This window comes from Mauremys mutica, chromosome 19 (genome assembly GCF_020497125.1).
Source record: "Mauremys mutica isolate MM-2020 ecotype Southern chromosome 19, ASM2049712v1, whole genome shotgun sequence".
Classification (NCBI taxonomy): domain Eukaryota; kingdom Metazoa; phylum Chordata; order Testudines; family Geoemydidae; genus Mauremys; species Mauremys mutica.
The window spans coordinates 8,338,967-8,357,683 of NC_059090.1; the positions used below are offsets into that span (position 1 = coordinate 8,338,967).

The 18,717-nt window shown below is 54.3% G+C and overlaps 1 protein-coding gene across 1 annotated transcript; it reads right to left on the bottom strand.

The window, feature by feature from the left end:
- Positions 1-17,165, bottom strand: PRKRIP1 (PRKR interacting protein 1). Its single transcript, XM_044994315.1, has 6 exons — positions 17,017-17,165; positions 13,876-13,954; positions 5,386-5,486; positions 4,440-4,525; positions 2,931-2,998; positions 1-721 (listed from the first exon to the last, which is right to left on the bottom strand). Exons 1-6 carry the CDS (start codon positions 17,134-17,136, stop codon positions 609-611), a joined length of 567 nt encoding a protein of 188 aa, XP_044850250.1. The 5' UTR covers positions 17,137-17,165; the 3' UTR covers positions 1-608.
- Positions 17,166-18,717: the final 1,552 nt, after the last annotated feature.

The following is an 18,717-nucleotide window of genomic DNA, read 5'->3' on the forward strand; positions in this document are numbered from 1 at the left end:
TCAGACATTCCCTTTTTATTAATAGAAAAATTTAAAAGAAAGTAATAGGGCACATCTGAGCAATAAAAAAGGGTTTCTCTGTTTAAATACCTATCACACCCGTCTAGCAACAGAAATCGACTTATTCGGGTTAGAGACGGGCCCAATACAAAACCCCAAATTGAAAACACTCACAGTGTGGGGAAGTTTGGGCCCAGACCAATCTTTACTTCAGGCTAAATTCTGCCCTCAGAGTCATACATCCCATTCCTATTGAGTTCAATGAATGTAGAATCTGCCCTCAAATGTTGATGGATATGTTTTAGATCTCAGCCAGAAAACACTTTGGGCCATGCTAGAAAGAACTCTAGGGTAACGCAGGCTTGTAGCCGTCTCGTTAGAGCAACCTTATAGCAGACTGCACAGCAGTTATACAAGCAGTTATGAAAATACTCTTATTTGGCAGCCTTCTACCAAAAGCCTTTGGGAATCAGATGTGAAGGTCACACCTCCACTGTCAAGCAGGTACAACAGCTGGGCAGAACCCATTAGCATATGAGATGAAAGCTTCTGTGTTCCTGAACATAAAGTAATGAACGTTGTTTCCAGCTGCCACTGCATCATCATCATCATCTTCCCATCACAAAGCTGGGATCTTCTGCATCATCCTCCTTCTCTTCCTCCTCCTTGGTATCCTCATCTTCTTCCTCACTGGTCTGTTGCTCTTGAGACTGGTCAGACTCTAATGGGGTAAAGAGAACGTGTTGATTACCTGTAACAAGGCATGCATGCCAATGTATTAAACAGCAGGTTAGCCTCAGAAATTAGAAGAGAAAAAGCTTATTAGGTTACCCACCTTGTCCAATCCTAAAGGGTCATTGCAAGATTGCTCTCTACCATGTATTTACTAACATTTTGTCCAGTTAACTTTTAAAGGCCCCATGTGACAGGCTTCCAAGTGAAACGATGGGCGCACCAGAAAAATCACACCTTCAGGAATACCCCCTCACTTCAGCTTCTTAATTGTATCCCATTGCTCCTAGTTATCACTAGCACTCCTTGTACCACTAGGTAGTGCCCGTTCAAGATCACAGCTATTTTATAGCTATGCTGGGATCTGCAACAGATTGACAGGTTTGGCCTTGCTTGGGAGTATGCCGAGCTCTTTGGGGTATGTGTTGCAAACCAGGTTCGTGAAAAGCGTCTCAAGTTTCAATCTGCTGGAGAAGGACCAGATCTGGGACCATTTATCAGAACCCCAATCATGATCTTTGATTGGATAAAAATGGGACCCTTGATCCAAAATCCCTCCTATCGCCCTCCTCCAGCTCCTGCACCTGAATTTGGTTTGGGATGCAACAGTACTCATCCCAAGCACCAACCCTTGCACACAGCATTTTATTTCTTAGTAGTTTGATGCCACCAACTGGTGAAGCTGTGTAACGTCGCTTGATATTAGGCACCACACTTTATTGAAAGGAAAAAAAAAAAAAAAAGCGAAGGCGACAGGAGTTGGATTCACAGTCCTGGAGACTGAAGTCCTGTTTATTCAGAGAACAAGCTTCCCTACGCAATACAACCAATAAACTTCCACCTTGCTTTGGAAGGTCTCTCTCTAGAAGACAGAGGGGAGTGTGATCTCTGTTGAGACCTCCAAGATGGTTGCCAGTTACAGCCAACTGCGATGCTAGTTCCAACCAACAACCTAGATGTGAAAGACTCCACATCACAAGTCCCTGATGCAGCAATTCCATCCTCACCAGTACATAATTGTAGTTAAATATGACACGTCAAAATAAAGACACTGCAATTTACGTTCGCCTCGAGATCAAGCTCCACAACAAACTAATGAACTGATAACAAGGGACCAAATCCACCTGTGGAATTACGCCAAGGATTGACCCTCTGATTTAATCGGTCACAGGCTGGCAAATGTCAGGTTCAAATAGATGTGACTATATCTGTTTGTAAAACACACACAGTCACATTTAGCAAAACTATCAACATTGCTACAGCCCTCAAAGACTTCCTGTGGAATCATAATTCAAAGCCACAACGTGCAGATAGTTCTAAGAAAAGTGAGTTATCGTGCTCTCACTAAAATACCTGATTTTCCAGATTTAAACAGAACAGCTATAGAATTGTGGATGTTTCTTTCTATATGTGGAACACAGATGGTACCGGAATAGATCACTTTTTTACATGCAGTACCATAAGTCAGTTTCTGGCTGGCCACACAGTATGCAGTTTTTTCCTCAGTGCGGTTCTAATTTTTCTGCCCTGTCCTCAGTGCGTAAGACTATTTTTATGTCATCTGATTCCTTTTTAAAAAATGCCTTTTGTAAAATGCTCTAATTCTGCAAGTTCTCAGTTTGACTGAGCCAAAATATTTGCAACAGCATCATCTTAGGAAAACAACATTTGCTGCAGTTAAGGAGCAAACCGAACCAGTTTGTAGGTCAGCGATATTCTGAATGAAGGGTAACATTTTCAGAAGCACCTAAGGATATGTCTACATTGCAGCAGGGAGGTTGCTTCCCAGCCCGGACAGACAGACGTGCTGGCAAGCTAGCAAGCTAAAAATATCAGCGTGGCCATTGCAGCATGTGGGCAGTGGCACGGGCTAGTCAACCGAGTACACACCCGCTCAACCCTCTTGGTCCGTACTCTGCTGGTGAGTCTGCGCTGCTACCGTGAGTGCACTAGCTCAAGCAGAGCTAACGCATCTGTCTGCCCCAGCTGCTGCAGACATACGCCACGTGATTTACCAGCCTAGCTCCCATCCTAAGTGAATTTCAATGGGGCTTTTGAAAGTTATACTAAAATTTCAAGTTTAACAGACTAGCTTGTCCTCAATCACACAGGCACAAACTGCAAGCTCAGCAGGGGGGAGGAGGAGGAGAGCAAGCAGAACTGAGCCCTGAAGAAGGGGAAAATTTTATTCCGCTGACCTTCTTGCTGCTTCTTTTGCTCAAGTTTACTTTTCTTAGCCAGCAGTTTCTTCTCTTTTAACTTCTGTCTGTAAAACAAGAAAAAACACTCATGACAGTGAAAATTCCAGCATTTCAATCTTTTTGTACATTTTAATGTGTTAGACGATATGTTCCTGTCAGGTTTGAAACTGGGACCTTAAAAGCCAAGTTCAGGTCAAATCTGGCCTCACATTTCCCTTTAGTGAGAGTGAAGTTTGACAAAACAAGACCAACAGAAATGTCCCCAAGTTGTTTTTATTCCAACTGAAAACTTTCTTTTTTTTAGCCATTTCCCTGGGGGACTTGCAACCCACGTGCTAGTACAGGAGTACCTGAAAATGGAACAGACATGAAACAAAAATGAATGTGACTCATCTATTTTCATTATCCAAGGTAAAAAGCCCAAAAAGCAAACAGAATGGCAAAGTCAGTTTGTTAAAGCTGAAAATTAAAAAAAATGGAAGGCATTATCAATAACAATTTTTATATACAAGTTTTTAACTTGAAATCATCTCTCTAACTACACTGACCTATTACAAACATCTCCCCAGCAGCATGCTTCAGCTCTAACCTAAAGATGTAGGAGGGACTTTCAGTCTCCAGGGCTCATTCTCTCCCTGGCCCTTATGTCAAGAATGCTAACAAGGGACCAGTAAGAGTCAAGGGTGACAAGGCTGTTTGTGATGTGGATACTTGTGCACAGATACATTAACTGAGACCAGCAACTAATTTAACAGACCTTTCAACAGCCGGTAGCACCTTTCAGTCACTAGAACCCTGAACAATAGTCTCCAGTGGTGGTGAATGGAAGCTGCAGCGGCTCAACACCTCTGAAAATTCAGTCCTCTAGGTTGCCCTAGTGTTTTAAAAAGACACTGCACTAAACAAAGATTGCAGACTTCACATGCCTCCATCATTCCGATACAATTCCTAGAGTATGCTTGTTCACAGGAATTTATCTGTGTCAATCCCATATATGCTGATGGATGGCAGTCAGTTATAATGTGATTTTAAACATTTCACATTAATCAGTGGTTCCGAATATCTGGTATATTTTCAGAGCTAAATTCACTACTGGTATAAGAGAGCACACGCAGTACTGTTGACTTAAATAGTCAACTTAAGTAGTAATTCTGATCTGCAGTCTTTTTGAGCATCCACATGAAACAATGAGCTGAATAAATCACGTTGATTTAAACAGAACACCGATCTACAAAGTCGTCACCTTTGGTTCTGCAGGCTCATATCCCTGCAAATACCCAAGATGCACAGTCATTTTCTGAACTTAAAGTTCTTGGCTCCAAGTGCTATAGACACGCACTTAAGAAACTTTTAAAGCACTTTTGAAACTGATCTCTTTAGCCAGACATCTGAGCTGAAAGATCTGGACAGTGGAAGACAGCATTCAGCCAAACTGGGTAGCTACAGGCAGGACATAAAGCATTTAGAGTTTCTATGTTCAGTCTTCTGGGAACAATTTGCTCTCACCGCTTCCTTCTGCGTTTTGCTGTCTGCTCCTCTGCAATCATCTTATTCTTCTCCAGTTTCTTCTGGTATTCCTCATCCAGTTTTTGCTGTAATTGATCATGTGACATTTTGGTTACAATCTAAACAAAATGTGATCATCTAAATTCTCTCTCGATGTTGGGAGAAGTCTCTTAGCAGACACACTGGGAAGATTTGCCAGCAGGTTTGGTGTGGGTGCCTTTTTATATTAAAAAATGTGTATTGATAAGAAAAATGTTCGATGTAAAATTTAACAGCCAAATTCCGAGATCCTTAACTGAGCGGGGAGGGGGAAAGGGTGAGGACCTAATCAACATCAATTGCAGCAAGAACCTGAGGATTTGGCGCTAGAAAATTATATAGCAAAAGAGGGAATAACATGGAAGGCATCAGCAGCAACATACGAATCAAGTGACTTTGAAAGATGTGCTGAGAGGGGGACTCGGCTGAGGGACAAAGATCCATGGGAGAGCAGTGCTAATGTAGCCCTGGTCCAGGGCTTGACAGCAAGTCCAGGAGTGTGCAATTTTTGATTCCTGACTTTACAGGAGTACTTGTTTTGATGCTGTCTTCGTAAGCCAAGGGATGTTAACCAAGGAAGCATAACCTGTGCTGCTCACTTTGTTGGCTGGGAAGAGTCTACTCACATTTCTATTGATTTGTAAAGCATTTTTAAGTCATATTTGGGAACGGGGGCATAAGCACTCGAGCTTAGTCCACCTCCAGCAGGGTCACCCACTACAAAGAGGGGATGCCAGGGTCTGGTGCAAAGAGCCAGATGTGTTAATTCCGGTTTTCCAGGGCACATATCTCATATTAGGAAAAACAGCCAGCTTGAAGTTCAGCTGATTTCACACACACTCTTAGAAAAACAGTGCAATGAACATTGAGTAATCAGACAATTGACTGCAGTAAGGGGCCCGCTTACCTTCTCAGCCATGGCATCCATGAAATCCTGCCGCTGGTACTCTCGCCGACGAAGATGTCGGTATACATGGAATTCCCCACTGCCAGCTCCAGCGCTAGAACCTACCAGTGGCACAAGGATCACTAGATAATCTGCTACTCTTAGTACTGTATGTGACGTTTCACTCCATATTCTTTATGAAAATATGCTTATATGAACAGGACATCGCTGATCTTGCATAAAGTACATCAGGTAAGAGTCCTGTGGCACCTTATAGACTAACAGACGTATTGGAGCATGAGCTTTCGTGGGTGAATACCCACTGCGTCAGATGCGCCAATACGTCTGTTAGTCTATAAGGTGCCACAGGACTCTTTGCTGCTTTTACAGATCCAGACTAACACGGCTACCCCTCTGATACTTTATGCAAGATGGGTCTTGTAAGATATCATTGGAAAGGTTATAATTTACAGAATGTGATTATCCAATGTGTATGCCTGTATCATTTCTGTACCTGAAGTTAGGAACAGTAACACTGTATCTGTATTTCAACTATGCTACTTTGGGTGATGCCCACTGCTATCACTTCAGGCACAACAATGGAAAAGCCAGACAGGGCTGATGACCCATCAGCGAGGACAATGGACTGTGCAAAGGCTTGACCTTCCTGCAGACTGCTCCATACTGCCACTGACTCACGGATGCTGTGATACTACAGAGTCAGGTGGGCTTGTCACCCGACACTAAGCATGACCTGGGACTTCTTGTAACTTTCCACGGGAAGGGAAGGGGGGGTGGTGGTCACATTTGGGTAACAAAGGAGTCTGGCCTTATGTAAATCCTATTTAAAGGTGGGGAGGAAGGCAAACGTGGCTCATTCTCTCCCTGGCCTTCTGCCCAAGAAGACAGATTGCTAAAGCCAGCTGAAGGGAAGGCAGGGGAGAAGTCCAGATTAAGGCAGGGGTCCAGTCTGAAAGGGAATATAACTGGAACGCTGAATCACAGAAACTTTGCAACCTGCCTAAAATCACAGTTAGGGTGAGAATTTTTTTGTAACCTATTTCTTCAGTTTATTGAGCTTAGCTTGCGTACTTTGGTTTATTTGTTCAGTAATCTGCTTTGTTCGGTCTGTTATCTCTCACACTGAGGGTATGGCTACACTGGCGATTTGCAGCGCTGGAAAGCCTCTACCAGCGCTGCAATTAGTAAGTGGCCACACCTGCAGGGCACTTCCAGCGCTGCAACTCCCTGGCTGCAGCGCTGGCCGTATACCTCACTCGGCATGGGGAATAAGGATTCCAGCGCTGGTGCTGCAGCGCTGGTCATCAAGTGTGGCCACACACCAGCGCTGTGATTGGCCTCCAGGGTATAAGGTGTATCCCAGAATGCTTTTATAAATTACTCTCTTTGTTTTGTTATGCAGCCTCTCTTTGTTTTGTTGTGAACGAGCTCCGATCGGAGCTCCGAACAGAGCTCCTGTTTGCTGTGATCATCTGTACCTGGCTGTAAACAATCAAATGAGAGGCAGGGAGAGTGAATGAAACAGAACCGATCGGAGCTCCGAACAGAGCTCCTGTTTGCTGTGATCATCTGTACCTGGCTGTAAACAATCAAATGAGAGGCAGGGAGAGTGAATGAAACAGAACCGATCGGAGCTCCGTTGAACTGCTAATCTAAAACAAACACTGATCACAGCAAACACCACAGGGAGTGAGTGAAACAGCGGGGGGGGGGGGGGGAGTCCGTGTTGGAGGCAGGCTGTATGCAATTAAGAGTTAAGACTAAGGGCTCATGAACATTTTGTGATTTTTCCAATCCAGGAAGCTAACACACAACAGTGTTGGCTCCAAAAATCCACTCTATCTTCCCCGCTCCCTGTCACAGTACACCACCCTCCACCCACCTCTTTTGAAAAGCACGTTGTTGCACTTGAATGCTGGGATAGCTGCCCATAATGCAGCACTCCCAACAGCGCTGCTAATACTGCAAATGTGGCCACACACCAGCGCTGGTAGCTGTGAGTGTGGCCACACACCAGCGCTGCTCCTACACAGCTGGATGACCAGCGCTGCAAACTACCAGCGCTGCAAACCGTAAGTGTAGCCATACCCTCACTTAAAATTCACCGTTTGTAGTTAATACATTTATTTCTTGTTTATAATATAATCCAATTTATTTAATTTCTAACAGTGGGGGAGAGTTGTGTACATCTCCCTCCAGATTGAGGGCGGGGGTGAATTTCATAAACCCTTTGGGTTTGTGCCCCTTAAAGGGAGTGGGCACCAGAGTGCTGGGGCGAGCCCCTAAGGCTGAATCTTCCCAGAGCGGATCTCTGTCTCTCCGTGCAGCTGGCTGTGTCCCTGCCTGTGCGCTTGGCTGGAATTGGCTCAGGAGCCTAGCCCAGGAAGGCCAGGTGAAGGGGACCCAGGCTGGCAGAAAAGACGGTTACTCACCATAGTAACTGTTGTTCTTCGAGATGTGTTGCTCCTATCCATTCCAGTCAGGTGTGCGCGCCGCGCGTGCACGGCATCTCGGAACTTTTTTACCCTAGCAACTCCGGCGGGCCGGCTGGGCGCCCCCTGGAGTGGCGCCGCTATGGCGCCGAATATATACCGCAGCCGGCCCGTCCGCTCCTCAGTTCCTTCTTGCCGGCTACTCCGACAGTGGGGAAGGAGGGCGGGTCTGGAATGGATAGGAGCAACACATCTCGAAGAACTACAGTTACTACAGGTGAGTAACCGTCTCTTCTTCTTCGAGTGATTGCTCCTATGCATTCCAGTCAGGTGATTCCCAAGCCTTACCTAGGCGGTGGGGTCGGAGTGAGACGTGGCGGAGTGTAATACCGCGGAGCCGAAGGCTGTGTCGTCTCGAGACTGTTGCACCAACGCGTAGTGGGAGGCGAAGGTGTGGACCGAAGACCAGGTGGCCGCTTGACAGATGTCCTGGATCAGAACGTGGGCCAGGAAGGCAGCCGACGAGGCGTGCGCCCTCGTCGAGTGGGCGGTGAGGCGGCATGGCGGTATGCGAGCAAGCTCGTAGCAGGTCCGGATACACGCCGTGACCCAGGAGGAAATCCGCTGGGAGGATATCGGCTCACCTTTCATGCGGTCAGCAACCGCTACGAACAGCTGGGGCGAACGCCGGAAGGGCTTAGTCCGCTCGATGTAGAAAGCGAGCGCCCTGCGGACGTCGAGGGTATGCAGCTGTTGCTCCCGAGGCGAGGCATGCGGCTTCGGGAAGAACACCGGGAGGAAGATCTCCTGGTTGAGATGGAAAGCTGACACTACCTTCGGGAGGAAGGCCGGATGAGGGCGAAGCTGCACCTTGTCCCCATGGAAGACGGTGTATGGCGGGCTAACCGTCAGAGCGCGGAGCTCAGAAACTCGTCTCGCTGATGTAATGGCGACAAGGAAGGCCGTCTTCCAGGAGAGGTAGAGCAAGGAGCACGTGGCTAAGGGCTCGAACAGAGGACCCATCAGCTTGGCCAGCACGAGGTTCAAATCCCATGTCGGGGTAGGACGCCGCACCGGCGGGTACAAGCGGTCCAGGCCTTTGAGGAAGCGGGAAACCATCTGGTTCGAGAAGATGGACCGACCTTCCACGGATGGACGAAAGGCGGACACTGCCACCAGGTGAACTCTCAAGGAGGAGACCGCAAGACCTTGCTCCTTAAGGTACCAGAGGTAGTCCAGGATGGTAGGGACCGGGACTACAAACGGATTGAGACCTCGTTGATCACACCAGAGTGCGAATCTCTTCCATTTCGCTAGGTAAGTGGAGCGAGTGGAAGGCTTCCTGCTCTCAAGTAGGACCTGCTGAACTGCTGCAGAGCAGCCCCTCTCCGCGTGGGTCAACCACTCAGGTACCAAGCTGTGAGATGGAGGGACTGCAGGTTCGGATGGCGGAGTCTGCTGAAGTCCTGGGTGATGAGGTCCGGCCACAACGGAAGGGGGATGGGTTCCCGAACGGAGAGCTCGAGCAGCAGGGTGTACCAGTGCTGCCTCGGCCAGGCCGGCGCTACGAGTATGACGGTGGCTCTGTCCCTCCGAAGCTTCAGGAGCACTCGGTGCACGAGCGGGAACGGAGGGAAGGCGTAGAGGAGGCGATCCGTCCAGGGGTAAAGGAAGGCGTCCGACAGGGAGCCTGGCGAGTGACCCTGGTATGAGCAAAACAGGTGGCACTTCCTGTTCTCCCTGGAGGCGAATAGGTCTACTTGGGGAAATCCCCACCTCCGGAAGATTGTGTGGACGACATCTGGACGGAGGGACCACTCGTGGGAGAGGAACGACCTGCTGAGATGGTCGGCCAGCGTGTTCTGCACTCCCGGAAGAAAGGACGCTTCCAGGTGAATGGAGTGGGTCACGCAGAAGTCCCACAGGAGCATCGCCTCCTTGCAGAGGAGGGAGGATCGGGCTCCACCCTGCTTGTTCACGTAGAACATTGCTGTTGTATTGTCCGTGAACACTGTTACACAGCGGCCTTGCAGGTGGGTGCAGAAGGTGCGACAGGCCAGATGGATCGCTCGCAGCTCGCGGACATTGATGTGCAGGGCGAGCTCCTGGGGCGACCACAGACCTTGGGTATGAAGATCGCCCAGGTGAGCTCCCCAACCGAGCGCTGAGGCATCCGTGGTCAGAGTGGCGGATGGGCGAGGAGGATGGAACGGGACTCCCGCACACATGACCTCCGGGTCGAGCCACCAGCGGAGGGACTCGAGGGTCGTCCCGGTGACCGTGACCACCATGTCGATGGGGTCTTGATGAGGCCGGTACACCGACGCGAGCCAAGACTGGAACGGGCGGAGGTGGAGCCGCGCGTACGCGGTGACATACGTGCACGAAGCCATGTGGCCCAGGAGGCGGAGGCAGGAGCGCACTGTCGTGGTCGGGAAGGTGACGAGGTCCCGGATGATGGAGACTATCGTCTGGTGTCGAGCGCGAGGAAGACAGGCCCTGGCCACCGTGGAGTCAAGGACCGCTCCGATGAACTCCACTCGCTGTGCCGGAATCAACGTGGACTTCTCGGCGTTGATGAGAAGACCGAGTCGCTGAAAGAGAGACAGGATTTCTGTCATCTGGTCCATCACGAGTTGTCAGGACTGACCTCGAACCAGCCAGTCGTCGAGATACGGGTAGACGTGTATCTGACGACGTCGGAGGGCTGCGGCCACTACCGCCATGCATTTGGTAAATACCCTCGGGGCGGTGGAGAGTCCGAATGGTAACACGGCGAACTGGTAGTGGGTGCTGTTGACCACAAACCGGAGGTAACGACGATGGGGAGGATAGATTGCGACATGGAAGTAGGCGTCCTTCATGTCGAGGGCGGCAAACCAATCTCCCGGATCCAGAGAGGGAATGATGGTCCCCAAGGTGACCATGCGAAACTTGGGCTTGAGCAGGTACTTGTTCAGCTCGCGAAGGTCCAGGATAGGACGTAGCCCCCCTTTCGCTTTGGGGATGAGAAAATAACGGGAATAGAATCCCCTGCCCCGCCTGTCTTGAGGCACTGCTTCTATGGCACCCACGCTCAACAGAGTCTGAACCTCTTGTAAGAGGACTTGCTCGTGAGAAGGGTCCCTGAAGAGGGACAGGGAGGGTGGGTGGGAAGGTGGGGGCGAAACAAATTGCAGGCGGTATCCCGACTGGACTGTTTGAAGCACCCAGTTGTCTGATGTTAATTGGGACCACGCCGAAAAGAAATGGGAAAGGCGGTTGTAAAATAACGGGGAAGGATCCGGTAGGGAGAGTGATGGGCCGTCCTCGAGCGTCCCATCAAAAGGCCTGCTTGGCCCCCTGAGGGGCCTTGGACGAGGCCTGGCCCTGGTTACGGCGGTTGCCTGAAGGACAACGGCGATTTTGGGCCGGTCGCCGGCTATTGTATGGCCGATATCGCTGCTGATAGAAGGGCCGGGAGGGCTGCTGCCGGAAGGACCTGCGCTGCGTCGCCGGCGTGTGCATCCCGAGAGTGCGGATTGCAATACGGCCGTCCTTCAGGGTCTGGATCCGAGAATCCGTCTTTTCGGAAAAAAGACCCTGTGTGTCAAAAGGCAGGTCCTGCAGTGTGTATTGGACCTCCGGCGGCAGGGTGAAGCGGTACCGGGGAGCGTGGCGGCGCTGGACTCGACGGGCCTTGCGGCGCCGGAGTCAAAAGCCCGGTGCACGACTTGCGCACGGTCACCGCTGGGGCCGCAGGTGGCGCAACCGTTTTCGCCAAGTCCTCAGCTCGGGCCTGGGCAAGTGCCTTCGCCAGCTTATGTCTCTTTGAAGGCGAAAGCGAGCGGTGCCGGGACTTCGTAGCCGCTTTCTGAGGCTGTGGTGCCGCGGAGCCTGAGCGGCTCGGTGCCGCCGGTGCGCTCTGGACCGAGGAAGCTCGCGGTGCCGGCGCGGACGGTGCCGGGGGCTGGAGCGACGCTTCCATCAGGAGCTGCTTTAAGCGGATATCCCGCTCTTTCCGAGTTCGCGGTTTGAAGGTGGAACAGAGCGAACACTTATCTGTTCTATGTCCTTCGCCCAGGCAACGGAGACAAGCGTCATGCGGGTCTCCGACAGGCATAGGCCTCTGGCACGCTGCGCAGGGCTTAAAGCCCGGTGCCTTGGGCATGAGCCCGCACCGGGGGAGGTAAAGGGGGAAACCCCCCCCTTTTACCTTATCTAACACTAACTATCTAACTAACAAACTGTAAAAACTAATCACTAAACTAACTATGTACAAACAAGAAGCGAGAGCTAGGGTTGTGGAGGACAGAGAGCACTCCACAGTTCCAACTGGCCGTCACGGGCGGTAAGAAGGAACTGAGGAGCGGACGGGCCGGCTGGGGTATATATTCGGCGCCATAGCGGCGCCACTCCAGGGGGCGCCCAGCCGGCCCGCCGGAGTTGCTAGGGTAAAAAAGTTCCGAGATGCCGTGCACGCGCGGCGCGCACACCTGACTGGAATGCATAGGAGCAATCACTCGAAGAAGAATAGGCTGACTCAGTGGCACCCCAGCACATCAGGGGACACCCCAAAGGGCCCAAACCTGTCACATTGTATACAAAGCACCTCCTAAGGGAAGGTCAGAGTAAGATTTACCTAAACTCTGCCCCTTTAAGCACTGACGTCTGCTGAGGAGATTAAAGGAAATGGCCCGGGGTGCAGAAGCAGAGTCCGGTGTGCTCTGAAAGGACTCAGGAGCCCTTTAACAAAACTCCAGTTTTAAAAATGTCCCTGGTCTAAGACGCTCGCAAATGGACGCCTATGGGATTCAGGTGACCAGACAGCAAGCATGAAAAATTGGGACAGGAGGGGGGAAGGGGGGTAATAGGCACCTATATAAGACAAAGCCCCAAATATCAGGACTGTCCCTGTAAAATCAGGACATCTGGTCACTCTGTAAGGGATACAACTGACTGAGGGATTGTAGGAAGTAAAGACCATCACAAGTTGGTAACAGCATATTTTTATCATCCATTTTTATCCAGCCCAGGTCAACGGGGTCTGAAAGCCAGAGTGAGCATGAGACACCAGTGGCTCAGTCCAGTTTCTGTTGGTCAGCAGCCGGCACCACAAACCCATCACCACCGTCAGTTCATTGACCAGACCTCTTGCCATCACTCTCAGCTGAGTCTCTGAGAACTGAATGGGCCATGGAGACTCAACTCACCCCCCACCCTGGTTCAAGTAACGGTAGGTTGACTGGGCAATGTGGTACATCTTGTCCTGCTATGCACACACACCCCAGTCCCTCCCACCCGCCCCCCTTTCCACATGAATCGCTAGGTCTTACACAAAGTCAGGGAGGGAGAGCAAATACCGTGGTAATGAAACCTTTGTCGGCTATTCACCACACATCCTTTTAAGGCAATAATGGTATTGTAGATATAATTGGCTTCCCCCTGTCCTTTCGTAAACTGATCCTTGGAGTTCCCCCTTTCTGGTATCAATCTGCACCCAGACTCTCATCGGGGCTTCACCTGCAGGATCTGTCCCTTCCCTTTGATTGCTAAACCACCTCTTTAAGGCCCCAATTCAGCAAAGTACTTAACAGAGACATGGTCCCAAACCAGAGGATGGCCTTTAAGGCTCAAGTCTAAGGCTCAAGAGATCCAGGTTGATCCTGGCTCAGATGTTCATTATGTGCCTCGATTTCCCACCTTCTGAGAGATGGGGATAATACACTCACAGAAGGGGCTGTGAAGTCTGAATTAGCATCTCCGAAGCAGTTTGAGATCCTAGAGGAGGCCGGAGTCACTACTTACTATCAATACAGCAGCACCTTGCCTCTACCCACAGTCAGAAGTGCAGACCAGCGTTCTGGGGAGGCCTAGGTGCTGTTCACATTACACGCTGAAAATAAACAGCCACAACGTAGACTAATAAAAAGACAACTTGGAAAAATGCTACCAAAAGCCCATTCCTGGCGGCTTTTCTTAACAAAGGTGGCCAGGAGAAGAGCTCTCTCCCCTGTCTTAACACATTCATCTAGAACATTTGATCTATAGTTATCTGAAGAATAGCGAGTGCCCTTACCCATAACATCTCTCACAAATTCCGGGGGAGGGCGTGGTGCCCATTCATTCAGTTTTTCAGGAATTGGAACAGTCTTATCCTAAAATAAAAAAACAACCATCAACATCTCCTCTGGGCAAAGGTGTAACGCATTATCGAAAACTGATCTATGCACAATGGTGGAATCTCTCCATGTCAGCACAGATCTTAGTGGAAGTAGAACTGTGCTAGCTCCTTTCCCCCGGCAGAAAAATTGGGGATCAGTGGCCCCAGGGGACAGGAGTCAGGGTACACCCCCAGAATGGGAACTGGAGGTCAGTGACAGCCACCCCTCCCCACACACATTGAATTTGAGATTTCCTCCCAGCATACAGAATGGAGAGTTACCCATTGTGTCTACCCAACACAGGGGATGGAGGAACCAGTCCCCAAGGGGGGAGGAATCAGGATGCCCCGAGCACAGAGGTATGAGGGAACAGTCTGCCGGGGAAGAGGGATCAAGGTGCCCCCAGGGAGGGGTATAGGGGCTCAGTCGGGGGGGGGGGGGGAGAGGCAGGGGGTTGGTTAAGGCCCCCAGCATAAGGAGGGAGGTCAGTTTGGGCCCCCAAAACAGGGAGCAAGTTCAATTTGGGGAAAAGGGCTGGGGTGCCCCCGGGCAGCCGGGGGGGGGGTCAATCCCCAGAGGGGGGTGGGGTGCCCCCGGGCAGCCAGGGGGGGTAGAGTCCCCACAGAGGGGTGGGGTGCCCCCGGGCAGCCAGGGGGGGATCAGTCCCCACAGGGGGGTGGGGTGCCCCCGGGCAGCCGGGGGGGGATCAGTCCCCACAGGGGGGTGGGGGTGCCCCCGGGCCGCCGGGGGGGGATCAGTCCCCAGAGGGGGGTGGGGGTGCCCCCGGGCAGCCGGGGGGGGATCAGTCCCCAGAGGGGGGTGGGGGTGCCCCCGGGCAGCCGGGGGGGGATCAGTCCCCAGAGGGGGGTGGGGGTGCCCCCGGGCAGCCGGGGGGGGATCAGTCCCCAGAAGGGGGTGGGGGTGCCCCCGGGCAGCCTGGGGGGGATCAGTCCCCAGAGGGGGGTGGGGGTGCCCCCGGGCAGCCGGGGGGGGATCAGTCCCCAGAGGGGGGTGGGGGTGCCCCCGGGCAGCCGGGGGGGGATCAGTCCCCAGAAGGGGGTGGGGGTGCCCCCGGGCAGCCAGGGGGGGATCAGTCCCCAGAAGGGGGTGGGGGTGCCCCCGGGCAGCAAGGGGGGGGAACAGTCCCCAGAGGGGGGTGGGGGTGCCCCCGGGCAGCAAGGGGGGGGATCAGTCCCCAGAGGGGGGTGGGGGTGCCCCCGGGCAGCAAGGGGGGGGATCAGTCCCCAGAGGGGGGTGGGGTGCCCCCGGGCAGCAAGGGGGGGATCAGTCCCCAGAGGGGGGTGGGGTGCCCCCGGGCAGCAGGGGGGGATCAGTCCCCAGAGGGGGTTGGGGTGCCCCCGGGCAGCAAGGGGGGGATCAGTCCCCAGAGGGGGTTGGGGTGCCCCCGGGCAGCAAGGGGGGGGTCAATCCAGAGGGGGTTGGGGTGCCCCCGGGCAGCAAGGGGGGATCAGTCCCCAGAGGGGGGTGGGGTGCCCCCGGGCAGCCGGGGGGGGATCAGTCCCCAGAGGGGGGTGGGGTGCCCCCGGGCAGCCAGGGGGGGGATCAGTCCCCAGAGGGGGGTGGGGTGCCCCCGGGCAGCCAGGGGGGGGATCAGTCCCCAGAGGGGGGTGGGGTGCCCCCGGGCAGCCAGGGGGGGGATCAGTCCCCAGAGGGGGGTGGGGTGCCCCCGGGCAGCCAGGGGGGGATCAGTCCCCAGAGGGGGGTGGGGTGCCCCCGGGCAGCCAGGGGGGGATCAGTCCCCAGAGGGGGGTGGGGGTGCCCCCGGGCAGCCAGGGGGGGATCAGTCCCCAGAGGGGGGTGGGGGTGCCCCCGGGCAGCAAGGGGGGATCAGTCCCCAGAGGGGGGTGGGGTGCCCCCGGGCAGCAAGGGGGGATCAGTCCCCAGAGGGGGGTGGGGTGCCCCCGGGCAGCAAGGGGGGATCAGTCCCCAGAGGGGGGTGGGGTGCCCCCGGGCAGAAAGGGGGGATCAGTCCCCAGAGGAGGGCTCAGGGTACCCCAGGGCAGCCAGGGGGGATTAGTTCCCAGAGGAGGGCTCAGGGTACCCCAGGACAGAGATGGTGGGGACAGTACAAGTGGAACCAGTCCTGGGAGAGAGGGGTGTGGTCCCCAGCAGAGGGAGGGGGATCAGTGAGGGAAGGGGAGTTTGGTTCAGTCCCGAGAGGGTTGACGTGCCCCTGGGTAGCGCTGGGGGGAACAGTACCAGGAGCCGATCCCAGTGGCAGGTCAGTCCTGGAGGGGGGAGAGGGGGGGAGGCAGGGTATCAGTCCAGGGGGGGTGTCCTGGGGGCTCGGCTCGGCGCGTCAGTCTGGGGGGCCGGTCCCGAGGGCTGGGCGTGGCGGGTCTGTCCGGGGGGCCGGTCGGGAGCCGTCAGTCCGGGGGATCAGTCCGGGACGGGGGGCAGTCCCGGGGGCTTGGCGCGGCGGATTAGTCCGGGGATCAGTCCAGGATGGGGGGCGGTCCCGGGGGCTCGGCGCTGCAGATCAGTCCGGGGGGATCCGTCGGGGGCCGGTCAGTCCGGGGGGATCGGTCGGGGGCCGGTTAGTCCGGGGGGATCGGTCGGGGGCCGGTCAGTCCGGGGGGATCGGTCCCGGGGGCTCGGCGGATCAGTCCAGGGGATCGGTCAGTCCGGGGGGAGCAGGGGGATCGGTCGGGGGCCGGTCAGTCCGGGGGGATCAGTCCGGGAGGGGGCCGGTCCCGGGGGCTCGGCGCGGCGGGTCAGTCCGGGGGGGATCAGTCCGGGAGAGGGGCGGTCCCGGGGGATCAGTCCGGGGGGAGCAGGGGGATCGGTCGGGGGCCGGTCAGTCCGGGGGCTCGGCGCGGCGGATCAGTCCGGGGGGTCGGTCGGGGGCCAGGGGATCAGTCCGGGGGGAGCAGGGAGATCGGTCGGGGGCCGGTCAGTCCGGGGGGATCAGTCCGGGAGGGGGCGGTCCCGGGGGCTCGGCTCGGCGGATCAGTCCGGGGGATCGGTCGGGGGCCGGTCAGTCCGGGGGGATCAGTCCGGGAGGGGGGCGGTCCCGGGGACTCGGCGCTGCTCACCGGGTTCTTCATGAGCCGCTCCAGCCGCAGCCGCTGCTCCTCGGCCGCGCTCCGGGGGATGACCAGCGGCTGCGGCTCCTTGCGGGGCCGGGGCGGCCGCGGGGCCGGGGGCGCCGCCATCTCCGGCCTCTGCCGGCAGCGCCTGGGCCCGCCCGGCCCCTGCTGATGACGTCCTGGCGGCGACGGGCCGCTGCTCATTAGCATACATGAATATTCACCAGGCCAGGCGGATTACTAATGAGCTCTATGCATATTAATGAGCACGTCAATATTCATAGCCAGGCGCTGATCAAGGAGCGTGTCTGCGTCAGACCTTGTTATTGTAGGGTCCCCTGGGAGCTCTGGCTCCTTATCCAACCAGCATCCCTTGCTAGCACCGCAGGCTGGTTTGTTATTGTAGGGCCACTTGAGTTTGTTATTGTCAGGTTGCTGGTTAGGACTGAGCCTGACACCCTGGTTTGTTAGTGCAGGGGCTGGAGGTGCCCACGGCCCCAGACCAGGGGGATCACAGCCGACCCAGCCCCCCGCTTCCTGGCTGCGTCTCCCCATGGGGGCAGGCTGGACGCGCCCCGGTGGCCGGCCCCACGCGCCCCGGTGGCCGGCCCCTGAGGTTAGTCCCGCCCTGGGGCCATTCCACCTCTGTGCCCTGCTCCCCTGGCACACCAGGACGTGGTGAAGGTGAGCCAAGCCCCGGCTGACGGGCGTTTCAGGGAGGCTGCAGGCCTGCTCCCAAAACGTGGGGTAGTCCTTGCAGTCTGTGTAGGGTCTGGGCTCTACCTAAATGTGAGGTTGGCCAAGATAACTTTCATGCCTGTGCCCTGTAGTTAGATTGACCTCCTTGCGGCAGACACAGCTAGATCGACAGAAGATTTCTCCCTCCCAACAGCCTAGCTAGCAGTGGGGTGGATTTACTGCAGCCACAGCAGAACCCCTTCCCTGGCTGTAGTGTTTACACTCCAGTGCTACAGCGCTGTAGCACTGACAGTGTCGACACAGGCCCTAGGCAATACCCAGGCAGGAACAGCAGCCGTGTCAGAGCAGGGCATCCAGGGGCGTTCATGCCACTCACAGCCCTTTAAGCCATGTCTGGCCCCTCACCGGTTCAGCTGGCTCAGAGCCCGTCTAGCCAACGTGGTAAAAACAACACAATTGTTTAAATGCTGGGCCCTGTGTAGAGCATAGTTCTCACCCTTGCTAACCCTAACACAACCTCATCTGTATTGGCAAGGGCAGAAAATGGCAGTAGACACAGCTGAAGAAAGTAAAGAAATACACACATCATGTAAAGTACATGAAGAGCTACCCCTGCAAAATGCTTAGCGTTATTATTAGAGCTCTAGGGTGTTTTTTCTCTCTGCTGAGGTATTGCAAAGCACTGGAGTTTTAATAATGATGATCACCAGTCATACAGCACCCTTCACATCCAAAGCACCTTCCAGATATTATCTCGTTAACCCTCTACAGGGTAAGTAGAATTGCACAGCTCTTAGGCACAGAACGTTTACTTGACTTGCCAAGACCTACAACAGGATATAGGGGCAGAGCTAGGATTACAAATCAGTTGTTCCCAAGTCCCGGTCCTGTGCTCTAGTCACTAGATCGAACTTCTCTCTCTCTTGCTTTCAAAGCTGGGTTGTTTTATTGTAGCCCAAACAGTGCAAACTTCTACTCTCCTCAAGCAGCAATGCGGAGCTGAGTTTT